General features: G+C 50.3%; 1 protein-coding gene across 1 annotated transcript in view; it reads left to right on the forward strand.

The window, feature by feature from the left end:
- STAB1 (stabilin 1) overlaps positions 1–13,855 on the forward strand; it is a 769,578-nt gene that overhangs the window by 680,143 nt on the left and 75,580 nt on the right. The window contains exons 56-59 of the mRNA XM_078661896.1: positions 6,741–6,978; positions 8,799–8,948; positions 11,807–11,911; positions 12,410–12,517. Of these exons, the coding sequence (XP_078518022.1) occupies positions 6,741–6,978; positions 8,799–8,948; positions 11,807–11,911; positions 12,410–12,517 (601 nt within the window). The remainder of the gene's footprint in view (positions 1–6,740; positions 6,979–8,798; positions 8,949–11,806; positions 11,912–12,409; positions 12,518–13,855) is intronic.

Raw genomic sequence — 13,855 nt, forward strand, 5'->3', positions numbered from 1 at the left:
CTAACCAGCAGTCACTCAGACCTACACATCCCAACAGGCACTCACTGAGCCACTACTCCAGGCACTTACACTGCATCACAGCCTGCAACACAGAGTACCACTAACCAGCAGTCACTCAGACCTACACATCCCAACAGACACTCACTGAGCCCCTACTCCAGGCACTTACACTGCATCACAGCCTGCAACACAGAATACCACTAACCAGCAGTCACTCAGACCTACACATCCCAACAGACACTCACTGAGCCCCTACTCCAGGCACTTACACTGCATCACAGCCAAGCCACTCAGAATACCACTAACCAGCAGTCACTCAGACCTACACATCCCAACAGACACTCACTGAGCCCCTACTCCAGGCACTTACACTGCATCACAGCCAAGCCACTCAGAGTACCACTAACCAGCAGTCACTCACACCTGCACATCCCAACAGACACTCACTGAGCCCCTACTCCAGGCACTTACACTGCATCACAGCCTGCAACACAGAGTACCACTAACCAGCAGTCACTCACACCTGCACATCCCAACAGACACTCACTGAGCCCCTACTCCAGGCACTTACACTGCATCACAGCCTGCAACACAGAATACCACTAACCAGCAGTCACTCACACCTGCACATCCCAACAGACACTCACTGAGCCCCTACTCCAGGCACTTACACTGCATCACAGCCAGCAACACAGAATACCACTAACCAGCAGTCACTCAGACCTACACATCCCAACAGACACTCACTGAGCCCCTACTCCAGGCACTTACACTGCATCACAGCCAGCAACACAGAGTACCACTAACCAGCAGTCACTCACACCTGCACATCCCAACAGACACTCACTGAGCCCCTACTCCAGGCACTTACACTGCATCACAGCCAGCAACACAGAATACCACTAACCAGCAGTCACTCACACCTGCACATCCCAACAGACACTCACTGAGCCCCTACTCCAGGCACTTACACTGCATCACAGCCAGCAACACAGAATACCACTAACCAGCAGTCACTCAGACCTGCACATCCCAACAGACACTCACTGAGCCCCTACTCCAGGCACTTACACTGCATCACAGCCAAGCCACTCAGAATACCACTAACCAGCAGTCACTCAGACCTACACATCCCAACAGACACTCACTGAACCCCTACTCCAGGCACTTACACTGCATCACAGCCAAGCCACTCAGAGTACCACTAACCAGCAGTCACTCACACCTGCACATCCCAACAGACACTCACTGAGCCCCTACTCCAGGCACTTACACTGCATCACAGCCAAGCCACTCAGAATCCCACTAACCAGCAGTCACTCAGACCTACACATCCCAACAGACACTCACTGAGCCCCTACTCCAGGCACTTACACTGCATCACAGCAAGCAACACAGAATACCACTAACCAGCAGTCACTCAGACCTACACATCCCAACAGACACTCACTGAACCCCTACTCCAGGCACTTACACTGCATCACAGCCTGCAACACAGAATACCACTAACCAGCAGTCACTCACACCTACACATCCCAACAGGCACTCACTGAACCCCTACTCCAGGCACTTACACTGCATCACAGCCAAGCCACTCAGAGTACCACTAACCAGCAGTCACTCACACCTGCACATCCCCACAGACACTCACTGAGCCCCTACTCCAGGCACTTACACTGCATCACAGCCTGCAACACAGAATACCACTAACCAGCAGTCACTCACACCTGCACATCCCAACAGACACTCACTGAGCCCCTACTCCAGGCACTTACACTGCATCACAGCCTGCAACACAGAGTACCACTAACCAGCAGTCACTCAGACCTGCACATCCCAACAGACACTCACTGAGCCCCTACTCCAGGCACTTACACTGCATCACAGCCAAGCCACTCAGAATACCACTAACCAGCAGTCACTCACACCTGCACATCCCCACAGACACTCACTGAGCCCCTACTCCAGGCACTTACACTGCATCACAGCCTGCAACACAGAGTACCACTAACCAGCAGTCACTCACACCTGCACATCCCAACAGACACTCACTGAGCCCCTACTCCAGGCACTTACACTGCATCACAGCCTGCAACACAGAGTACCACTAACCAGCAGTCACTCACACCTGCACATCCCAACAGACACTCACTGAGCCCCTACTCCAGGCACTTACACTGCATCACAGCCAAGCCACTCAGAGTACCACTAACCAGCAGTCACTCACACCTGCACATCCCCACAGGCACTCACTGAACCCCTACTCCAGGCACTTACACTGCATCACAGCCTGCAACACAGAGTACCACTAACCAGCAGTCACTCAGACCTACACATCCCAACAGACACTCACTGAACCCCTACTCCAGGCACTTACACTGCATCACAGCCTGCAACACAGAATACCACTAACCAGCAGTCACTCACACCTGCACATCCCAACAGACACTCACTGAGCCCCTACTCCAGGCACTTACACTGCATCACAGCCAAGCCACTCAGAGTATCACTAACCAGCAGTCACTCACACCTCCTCCAGGCACTTCCACCTGCACATTCTATAGACACTTACTGACCCCCTCCTCCAGGGTTTTATAATATACACCTCACAGTCCAGTCATCCAGGGTCCCACTAACTGGTAGTCACTCACACCTGCACATCCCCAAAGACAACCACTGACCCCACCTCCAGGGACTTACAATATACCTCACAGTTCAGCCACTCAGGATACCTCTAACCAACAGTCACTTACAGCTTTACATCCCCACAAACACTAACTGAACCCCTCTGCCAGGCACTTAGAAGGTACTTACAATATGCACCTCAGCCACTCAGGACCCCACTAACCGACTGTCACTCACACCTGCACATCCCTCAGACACTCACTGAACTTCTCCAGGTAATTACAATATACACCTCACAGCCCAGCCACTAATGACACCACTAACTGTCACTCACACATGCACATTTACACAGACACTCATTGAACCCCTCCTCCAGGCAGCTCCCATGTACCTCACAGCCCAGCCCCTCAGGATTCTCCTAACCAGCAGTCACTCACACCTTGACATCCCCACACTCGCTCGCTGAACCCCTTCTCCAGGCACATACAATGCATTACTGCCCAGCTCCTCAGGACACCACTGACAGTTGCTCACGCCAGCACATCCCCACAAACACTCACGACACCCCCTGCCGGGCACTTACAATGCATTATAGCCCATCTACTCAGGACACCACTAACCAACAGTCACTCACACCTGCACATCCCTATAGGCACATACTGAATCCTCTCCTCCAAGCACCTACAATACCTCTCAGTCACTCTGCATACCACTAAACGGCAGACACTTACACCTGCACATCCCCACAGAAGATACTCATTAAACTCCTCCAAGCACTTACAATACACACCTCACAGCCCAGCTACTCAGGATACCACTAAACGACAATCACTCACACATGCACCCCCTTACACACACCAAAACATGCTGCACTTCCAGTAACTAACACAGGCCACTCAGCACATGACTGACAGTCTACTCCCAACAGCACTCAATCATCAAAACTCACTAAACTAATTCTCTGTTTACTGACAACAGCACCCACATAGCCACTTATAACAGCCTTCATCCAGAAACACCTTACTAAAGCAGTCCTTCAGTCACACTTGGAAGAACACACACACTGGCCCCCAAGAACAGCCCCCCTCAGACCAACTAAACATGCAGACACTCCCACCACTACCACTCTTATAAGCCTCTCCGAATACTATAATGTGTCACACTATTGACTCAAACAAGGACACACTCCACCATTCACAATGCTAATACCTTGGGCACACTCTAAATGGCCACATACAGCACAACATATCTGTAGGCACCATCAAACCCGCTAACCCCAGCAGTTCATAACAATGCTCAGCAAATGCTGCTGACAACACCACTAATCCCAACTACTCTGGTAGCTGTTGGTAACACCACCTACACAGCAACTCACTGCACCACCTACTTACTGCCAACCACAATAGCACTCATCCATTACTCACCCTAGCCTTTCACTCACAACACGCCCCTCCACAGACACTCACCACCATTTACACCAGACACTCTATACAGCATCGAGACACCTACATCACAAAGTAACCACAGGTACTCATGCCTCGACTCACCCCAGACCCTTACTATACCACTAACAACTGCAATCACCCAGTAAATCTGAATACCGGTCACCACAAGTGCTCAGTATGACACCCATCCATAGAAACTCCCAACACTTAGCTCTACCATCCTCCCGTCACTGATTATGGTAAATGGCAGTGTGTCACACCAGCACATACCCAGTCACTCACAACGTCGCTCACTCACAGGCACCTAAAACTCAATGCACCCTTTTCATTCACTATAGCACAAACTGACAGGCACTTGCACTTATGCTGCCAATTCCATAGGACTACTAACTACAGTTCCTTGCTCAGCTCAGACTAGCTAATCACTAGGCCTTTTCTCAAGACACTCACTACACCACTACTGCCAAATACGTGAAATACCATTCATCCAGCCAGTCATACCACCACCCACAGCCATTCACAGCGCCATCAAGCCAGAGCCACTGACATCATCGCTCATCCATAGCCTCTGCAACAACACATATTCACAGTCACTCACTACTCCGCTGAAGCAGAGCCTCTCACCACACCTCTCAGTGGCAGCCTCTTATGGCAGTACTCTTCACAGCCACTCATTGCACCATCTACCTCTCCCACTCACTCACTCGCACCAACCCCCTATATCACCAGCCTGCACAAATTATCTCAATACCCCCAACATACAGCCACTCACCCCACCACGCACACCAACCACACACATCACCAGCCAGCACAGATAAACCCAATAGCAGTAACCCACAGTAACCCACAGTCACTCAATATTCTTTCCCCACCCAATTACACCAACCATGTTGTTCACCAGATGGTTCATACTGCCACTAATTGCATTGGACACATACAGCCTCCCAGGACACCATTTTTTGTGAACAGCCACGCACCACACCACTCACCCAGAACCTTTCACCATATCATTCAACAAGTCAACCATTACACCATTCACACAGCCATTCAGCACACCACAGGCCTACAGCCACTCACTACACAACTCACCAACAGCTACTCATTATACTACTGACCCATAACCACTAGCTACACTTACAACACCTTTCATAAATAGACACACAAGGCCCCAGTCAATCATCCCACCATTCACAAATCCTCCTTGCTACATCACTCCACTAGATGCTCAGAAATAACCATCCCAGCAACCCGTTGAGCCACTTGCGACACCACCCACCAGGGCAACTTATTGCATCACTTACTGCCAGCCACTCACAAATGCACCCACCCTCCTACCTAATGACTCCCTCTAGCCTTTGCCTCACAACACAACTACCCACTGGCACTCGCGATAGAGCCTACCTCTGCCTCTCACAACACTCACTCATAGTAACTTCTAACTCTCTAACTCTGCCTTTCCCCAAACCTTTACACTGCAGTCACTTCAAGTGCTTGAAACACCTCCAGCATCTAACAACACCCCACAGTCACTCACCATTCAAATCCATACATAGTGCGCTGACTACACGCCACACCACTCGTTAAATCATCAAAACACAGACATTAATACAATGCTCACCTGTTGCCATTCATTACACCACCAACATTGGCCAGTCATGGCACCCCACACCAACAATTACAAACTTCACCACTCACTGACAGCCATTCAATAAGCATTCATCTCGAGCCACTCCCTAAACCCTAGCCACTCATCCCACCGACAATATCCAATCACAATACAACACTCCAACAACGTGCTACATCACTCAAACACATTACTCACTACACCACCCTCCCACATCACCTCTCATACCCGTTGTTCCACATCTTACCCTAACTGATAATAGCAAGCAACTATGCAGCTCACTACACCACTCACATCAGAAAGTGATCCTAGCACTCACCCAGCGATGCACAACTCTGCTCACATGCTTTCTGTTGGTTTGCAGTTTTGCTGTCTCTGGGATGGGTCCAGTGTTGTGATGTGCTTTTTGCTCTTCATTCAGGTGGGGCTTGGTGTTGGGATGTTCCTCCTGTTTGACTGCAGTGCTGGTCACTCAGATGCTGGTCAGGTGCTGTGATCTTCTTGATCTCAGGCTCTCGTTCAATCAGAAGTGGGCCCAGTATTGTGAACGGGGGGCATGTACTCACTCCATATATGTATAAGATGCAGAATTAACAATGTGGTTGCACTGAGTGGGAGCCTGCAAGGGGCTTAGTATCAAGGACGGCGTTAAAAATGATCGCCAGTTTAGTGGCAGAAAACTGCAGCTAAAGCGGTGATAATGGTCTTGATAATCTGCCCTTGTGAATTCCCATAGAAGCCCAGGTTAACAACAGAACCTGGGCTTCTATTGGAATTCTCAAGGGCGTATTATCAAGACCATTATCGTCGCTTTAGCTGCAGTTTTCTGTCGCTAAACCGGTGATCATTTTTAACGCCGTCCTTGATAATATGCCCCCAAGTTTATAGGTTTTTGGCACTAATACCTCCGTGAGACAGGCGTCTGTAGAGATTATATACAGGCCAATGCAAGATTGCACGTTTCTAACCATATGTAAATAGTTTTCAGAATGCGTATATAAGAGCCGTCCAAGATGCTTCTCTTACGAGTCTTCCTTTGTCCACAGGGAGAGGTCAGCCCCTGCAAGTACCCCTTTAGGAGTCACTGGTTGCCTTTCTTAAATCGTAACTCAAGGTTGTCGCTTCGCTATCAGTACGTCAACGACTACCATGACCTGCTGGACTCCCACTACCACCCGTGGCGGATGCCACAGGTCACCATGATCCACGGCTGCAGCAAGAGGTGCTTCTCAACCACCTGGACCCCAGAGTGCTGCAAGAACCACTACGGGAGGGAGTGTCGCGGTGAGCAGAGATCCACCATCAGGCAAATGCCCCCTGAGAAGAAGCTGTGTGTTCAGTGGCCTGGCTGGTGCTTGGGCAACATGATTGTTGTGAGCGAATGTTTCGGCGCTATTGGTAGTCGGCCAGCAGTTCGAAATAGTGCAGAAAGAAATGAGGTGATCAGCTACATCAAGTCCTCGCCCAGCTTACAACTTCTTGCACAGACAATATAGCACATACAAAAATGCATGCACATACATTTGAGAATACAAGAATAGTTCCTTATTATATCTAATTTGCTACTATTTAAAAAAGCCATTTCAAACTCAAAATTTACACCACACTTTACCTCAAAGGGAAAGAGTCAATGATTCCAGTGATCCAGAGAATTCCAACTAAAACCTTTACTAAATAAAACAAAGATCTACGTGAGCACTAATAGAAACTGTACGTTGTTGATAGTGTTTCGGCTTCTAAATAAGATGCCAAGAGCCTTCTTCAGGAAAGACTCTCACCTTAAGGTAACCAAAGGGGAAACAAAGCATCTAAAATCTCATCAGATTGAGTGAGGGAAGCAATAAAGCTGTATCTGTTCCTGTCACATCATGTTAATTAAAGGAGCCATGATTCTACCAGGCCATAATGTTGAAGAGGCCAAAATATGCAAATGTTTGAGGGCATCCGTATTTACCACTATTTAGATACTTTCTCCGATGTTCTGCCTTGCTGCCGGATACCTGGTCACCGTATTCAACTGTCAAACACTGGCGGTGCCGTGATGCCACTCATTTGCAGGGTCATTTCAATACATTTCGAGAACAGTCTTTCACACATGGGGGATCAGTGGATTGGAATACACGCATATACATATCGAAGATACACGTGCAAGAGAGAAAAGATGCCACTTGATCATGGCATTATTGTATATCTGTTGTGCTGGCGTGGAGTGCTGTGGCGGTGATTTTCTGATTCCTTTTCCTGAGATTGACTGCTGTGACAATAACAATACTTTCTGCAGTGATGGGCACCTTGTGTGTCAGAGGTTGTCATGTAGGGGCAGTGTGTACATACCTTCTGTGCTTCAGACTGAGTGTGGGACAGGAACTGTAACTCCTGAGTTGGGGTGCAGACAGGGAGGGCATACCTCTTGAGCTGATGTTGAGCACTGGGTTGTATCTGTTGTCTCATGTGCTGCACATTGTGTGCAGATATTTCTTAGTGTTGCGTTGCCCTTGCACTACGCAAGATAACGCAAGGGCGACGCAACACTAAAGTCAGATTTACCAATCAACGTAAGCTCACCTTGCGTGGCTTTGCAATGCTTGGTTTCTGAGCAAACACAAGGCAGCACAAGTCGCAGCCTTGCGTTACTCTGCACCAGGGAGGCGTGCCGTGGTGAAGCGTGGGTGTTCCCATGGATTCTTACCCATTCCCAGATTTACCATGAGTAGTAGATGTGGTTATGCGTCAGAATCGAACGCCTCCCCGCCAGAGGCACAACAATCTTTATTTCTGCACATCTCTTCCTGCTTCAAAAAGCCTGTGAGGATTGTTTTTGTACAGGAAGGGGTCCCCACCTGTATAATAAAACGAATCGTGCCTACAGCACAGGCACCCTTGCACCATGGAGCAAGGGTGCCAGGGTAAAGAGAGGACAGAAATGCACCATATCATGTTACATTTGGCGCATTTCTACCCTTTCAGGCAGCACAGTGCACCAAGGTGTCTAGTTGTGTTGTGTGAAAGTTTGATCAATCTTGGCCTGTGCGTTTAGCAGCTCCTCTAGAACTTGAGAGCTGAATGTTGATGGTCACCAGTATTTTGTGGTCTTCTATTTCCAGCATGCCCTGGAGGACTGGAGAGCCCGTGCAGTAATCATGGAGAGTGCAAAGATGGAATCAGCCAGTCCGGAGAATGCGTCTGCTCCGAAGGCTTCAGTGGGACGGCTTGTGAGTTGTGTGAGCCAGGAAGATACGGCCCCGCCTGCTTAGGTACGTACGCTGGTATAGTCCTATAAACTCAGACATGTGGCAACTTCTGATCTGGATGAGCCAGGGAGGTGCGGCCCAGTCCTCTTAGGTATGTACCTTACTACATCCCTATAACCTCAGACATGTGACAACATGTGAGCTGTGTGAGCCAGAGAGGCACCGCCTTCCTATGTATGTATGTATGGAACCAAGCCTAAGAAGCTGGCAGTGAGCTGGGGAGATACAGCCCTACCTGCCCAGTGGTAATTATTCTTCTGTGTAGGAAAGTTTCCCTTTTTGAGATGGTCAACACAATTTTTTGCCTGGTAATTATTGTGATTTTGACTGAGAGTGCATGGGGCCCCTGCTAACCAGGTCACCAGTGCCACATCTCTTTCCCTAAACTGTACGATTGTTCCCCCACTTGGGAATACCTTTAGCAGCCCCTGTAAGTCCCTACTAAATGGTACCCCTGGTTACTTGGACACGGAGGCTAAAGAAGGTTCCTAAGGGCTGCAGCACGTATTGTGCCACCCAAAGAAATCCCTCAGCACCAACATGCAAACTGCTATTGCCGGCTGCGTGCCATGGTGCAGAGAAAAGTGAAAATATGACATGGCACACCTCTTGTGTGCCATGCCTTGACACTGCATGCAGTGTAGGTAAGTCAGTCCTACAGCCCAAGGAAGCGTGCACTATACAACATGTGTGGGCATATCTGCATGAGCAGATACGCCCCTGCAATGTCTCAGTCGACTCTTATATTGCAAGTGAACAAGGAAGCCATTTTAAGTACATGTGCTGGACACTAGTGTTCACAAGTTCCCCAGCTACCTGATGACTTCACTGAAATCTATGGTGTTTGGTATCAAACACCTCGTATTAATAAACCCACTTTGATTCCAGTGGATCCATTAATACATTTACCCAGAGGGCACCTTAGAGGTGCCCCTGAAAATCTACAAGCCTCTAGTGTGCCTGCTAACTGGTGTAGACCAGCCTGACCCCACAGACAGGTTTCTGACCCCCTGTTGGTGAGAGCCAGAGCTCTCTGAGGGCAGAAGCCTGCTCTGGCCAGAGATGTTGTCACCCCCTCCAAGAAGGAAGGCTAGCGGCAGCATCTCAAGACAGGGGGCTTGAAAGACCTCTACCTCCATTTGATATGTGCTGGGATCTGACCGAGGGAGACTGTGCTCCACTGATCTTCTCAGTCCTTCCTGTGGTGCTAGGATCTGACCAGAGGGAGACTGTGCTCCACTGATCTTCTCAGTCTTTCCTGAGGTGCTAGGATCTGGCTAGAAGGAGGCGGTGCTCCACTGTTCTCATTCCTTCAGTGGTGCTAGGATCTGGCTAGAGGGAGGCGGTGCTCCTCTGATCTCATTCCTTTCTGTGGTGCTAGGATCTGGCTAGAGGGAGGCGGTGCTCCACTGTTCTCATTCCTTCAGTGGTGCTAGGATCTGGCTAGAGGGAGGCGGTGCTCCACTGATCTCATTCCTTCCGTGGTGCTAGGATCTGGCTAGAAGGAGGCGGTGCTCTACTGATCTCATTCCTTCCGTGGTGCTAGGATCTGGCCAGAGGGAGGCAGCGCTTCGCTGATCTTCTCAGTCCTTCCTGTGGTGCTTGGTTCTGGCTATAGGGAGGCGGTGCTCCTCTGATCTTCTCATTCCTTCCTGTGGTGCTAGGATCTGGCCAGAGTTAGGCGGCGCTCCACTGATCTCTTTCCTTTCCGTGGTGCTAGGATCTGGCTAGAGGGAGGTGGTGCTCCACTAATCTCATTCCTTCAGTGGTGCTAGGATCTGGCTAGAGGGAGGCGGTGCTCCACTGATCTCATTCCTTCCGTGGTGATAGGATCTGGCTAGAGGGAGGCAGCGCTCCGCTGATCTTCTCAGTCCTTTCTGTGGTGCTTGGTTCTGGCTATAGGGAGGCGGTGCTCCTCTGATCTTCTCATTCCTTCCTGTGGTACTAGGATCTGGCCAGAGGGAGGCGGTGCTCCACTGATCTCCTTCCTTCCCATGGTGCTAGGATCTGGCTGGAGGGAGGCGGTGCTCCACTGATCTCCTTCCTTCCGTGGTGTTAGGATCTGGGTAGAGGGAGGCGGTGCTCCACTGATCTCCTTCCTTCCCATGGTGCTAGGATCTGGCTAGAGGGAGGCGGTGCTCCACTGATCTCCTTCCTTCCCATGGTGCTAGGATCTGGGTAGAGGGAGGCGGTGCTCCACTGATCTCATTCCTTCCTTTGGTGCTAGAATCTGCCTAGAGGGAGGCGGTGCTCCACTGATCTCATTCCTTCCGTGGTGCTAGGATCTGGCTAGAGGGAGGCAGCGCTCCGCTGATCTTCTCAGTCCTTTCTGTGGTGCTTGGTTCTGGCTATAGGGAGGCGGTGCTCCTCTGATCTTCTCATTCCTTCCTGTGGTACTAGGATCTGGCCAGAGGGAGGCGGTGCTCCACTGATCTCCTTCCTTCCCATGGTGCTAGGATCTGGCTGGAGGGAGGCGGTGCTCCACTGATCTCCTTCCTTCCGTGGTGTTAGGATCTGGCCAGAGGGAGGCGGTGCTCCATTGATCTTTTCAGTCCTTCTTGTGGTGCTAGGACCTGGCTAGAGGGAGGCGGTGCTCTGCTGATCTCCTTCCTTCCTGTGGAGCTAGGGTCTGGCCAGAGGGAGGCGGTGCTCCACTGATCTCATTCCTTCCTGTGGTGCTAAGATCTGGCCAGAGGGAGGCGGTGCTCCACTGATCTCATTCCTTCCTGTGGTGCTAGGGTCTGGCCAGAGGGAGGCGGTGCTCCACTGATCTCATTCCTTCCTGTGGTGCTGCAGGTGCAGGTGATTGAGGCAGACCTGAGCCAGTAGATAACCCACCCCTGTCTTTCCCTTTTTTCCAGCCTGCAATTGTACAGAGAATGGAGCCTGTGATGAAGGGGTGTCCGGGGACGGATCCTGTTTCTGCAACGAGGGGTGGACGGGGCAGTCCTGCGAGATCCAACAAGGTATGTGTGTGTGTCGAAGTGAAACAGTCTGTCTGTCTGTCCATACTGTGCATGGGCTCCTCCCTGGAGAGTCAGAGGCCCCTAGTCCCATTCTTTGGCGGCAGAGGGGGAGGGGCTCACTTTGTGTTAACAAAGCTGTGCCTGCCTGTGAACCCTGGGTCAGTGTGATGCTTGAATGTACTTGTTACAAGCAGGGAGCAGGGGTTGCAGTCTGGCCAGTTCTGCCTTCTCAGTTCTTTATTACAGTTCTTTGGTTATTCAGGCTCTGTTGGTTCTTGGTAGAGATGCTCCCAGATCATCATTTCTAAGTGAGAGGTGTTGAGGGAGTGGGGGGGGGTGGCTGGGGACTACGCTGAGCGTGGGGAGTTTAAAACTCAAATGGAAATGTATGAATGCAATGACTAGGATCGAAGTAATTGACTCCATACATGTATTTTTCAGTGTTTTGCATCTTTGAGAATACAAATATTCCGTTTGTACTTGTCCCTTCTCACACAGAGGTGCTGCCCGTGTGTTCTCCGGCCTGTGACGTCAGCGCCACGTGTAGAGCAGATAATGTCTGCGAATGTCACCCCTACTACGAAGGCGATGGGTGGTCATGCACAGGTAGGCTCAGAGATGTGGTGAGCGCCTATCATGTGTGTAGCTCTCCTCTTTATTTCATTTTTGTGGTATCATGTAGCACAGAGCGAGTCTTTGTCAACTCGCTTTACGTATTCATTAAAGCCATGGAACAACAGCCTCTTTGTACAGTTCTGCATTCTGGCATGACCTACCTCCAGGTGCCCCTCACAACCTTCTTGTAATGATCATCAGCCGCTGAGAGCACCTTCCTGCACTTTTTAGATTAAATTTAGTAATTACAAAGGCGATCAATGTCCTACAGAGAATCATAGTGCCTAGAATCTTCCCTCTTAGTACATATTCCCCAAGGTCCCCTTGCCGGAACTGGTAAATGAGACTTTGATCCTTCTGCAAACCGTGCACAGGAGCTGCCACAAATACCTGTGCCCCACAACCCACTCCTCAAGCACTAGGGCTTTCAGGAGGTTTCATTAAACCGAGTTCAGAAGTTAGGAGGGGCCAGAAGCAAAGACAGGGATTTGAATACACGCATCTTCCGCATCTCATTAATTCACTGTCCAGGCTTCAGCTGGTCTGAAAGGCCTTTCCTTGCAGTGGTTCTCATTTCTTGCAGGCCGACGCGTTGAGTCCTTGTGGGCCGACGCGTTGAGTCCTTGTGGACCGACGCATTGAATCCTTGAGGGCCGACACGTTGAGTCCCTGTGGGCCGAAACATTGAGTCCTTGTGGGGCAACGCGCTGAGTCCATGCGGACCGACGCATTGAGTCCTTGCGGGGCAACGCGTTGAGTCCTTGCGGACCAATGATTTTAATACTTGCAGGCCGATGGGTTGATGCCTTGCGGGCCAATGGGTTGATTCCTTGCAGGCCGATGTGTTGAATCCTTGCGGGCTGATGCGTTGAGTCCTTATTTCTTGTAGTCCGATGCGTTGATTCCTTGTGGCCCGATGCCCTGATTTCTTGTGGCCCAATGCATTGATTCCTTATTCCTTGTGGGCCAATGAGTTGATTCCTTGTGGGTCGATACGTTGATTCCTTGTGGGCCAATGTGTTGATTCCTTGTGGGCCAATGTGTTGATTCCTTGTGGGTTGATGCATTGATTCCTTGCAGGACGATGCCTTGATTCCTTGCGGGCCGATGCGTTCATTCCTTGTGGGCTGATGTGTTGATTCCTTGTGAGCCGATGTGTTGATTCCTTGTGGGCTCATCTAACAGGAGGTAGAGGACCAGACACAGAGAATCTAGAGCACTAGCAGCTCATCTAGCAGGAGGTAGAGGACCAGACACAGCGAATCTAGAGGACTAGCAGCTCATCTAGCAGGAGGTAGAGGACCTGATGCAGAGAATCTAGAGCACTAG

This window comes from Lissotriton helveticus, chromosome 9, assembly GCF_964261635.1.
Source record: "Lissotriton helveticus chromosome 9, aLisHel1.1, whole genome shotgun sequence".
NCBI classification, from domain to species: domain Eukaryota; kingdom Metazoa; phylum Chordata; class Amphibia; order Caudata; family Salamandridae; genus Lissotriton; species Lissotriton helveticus.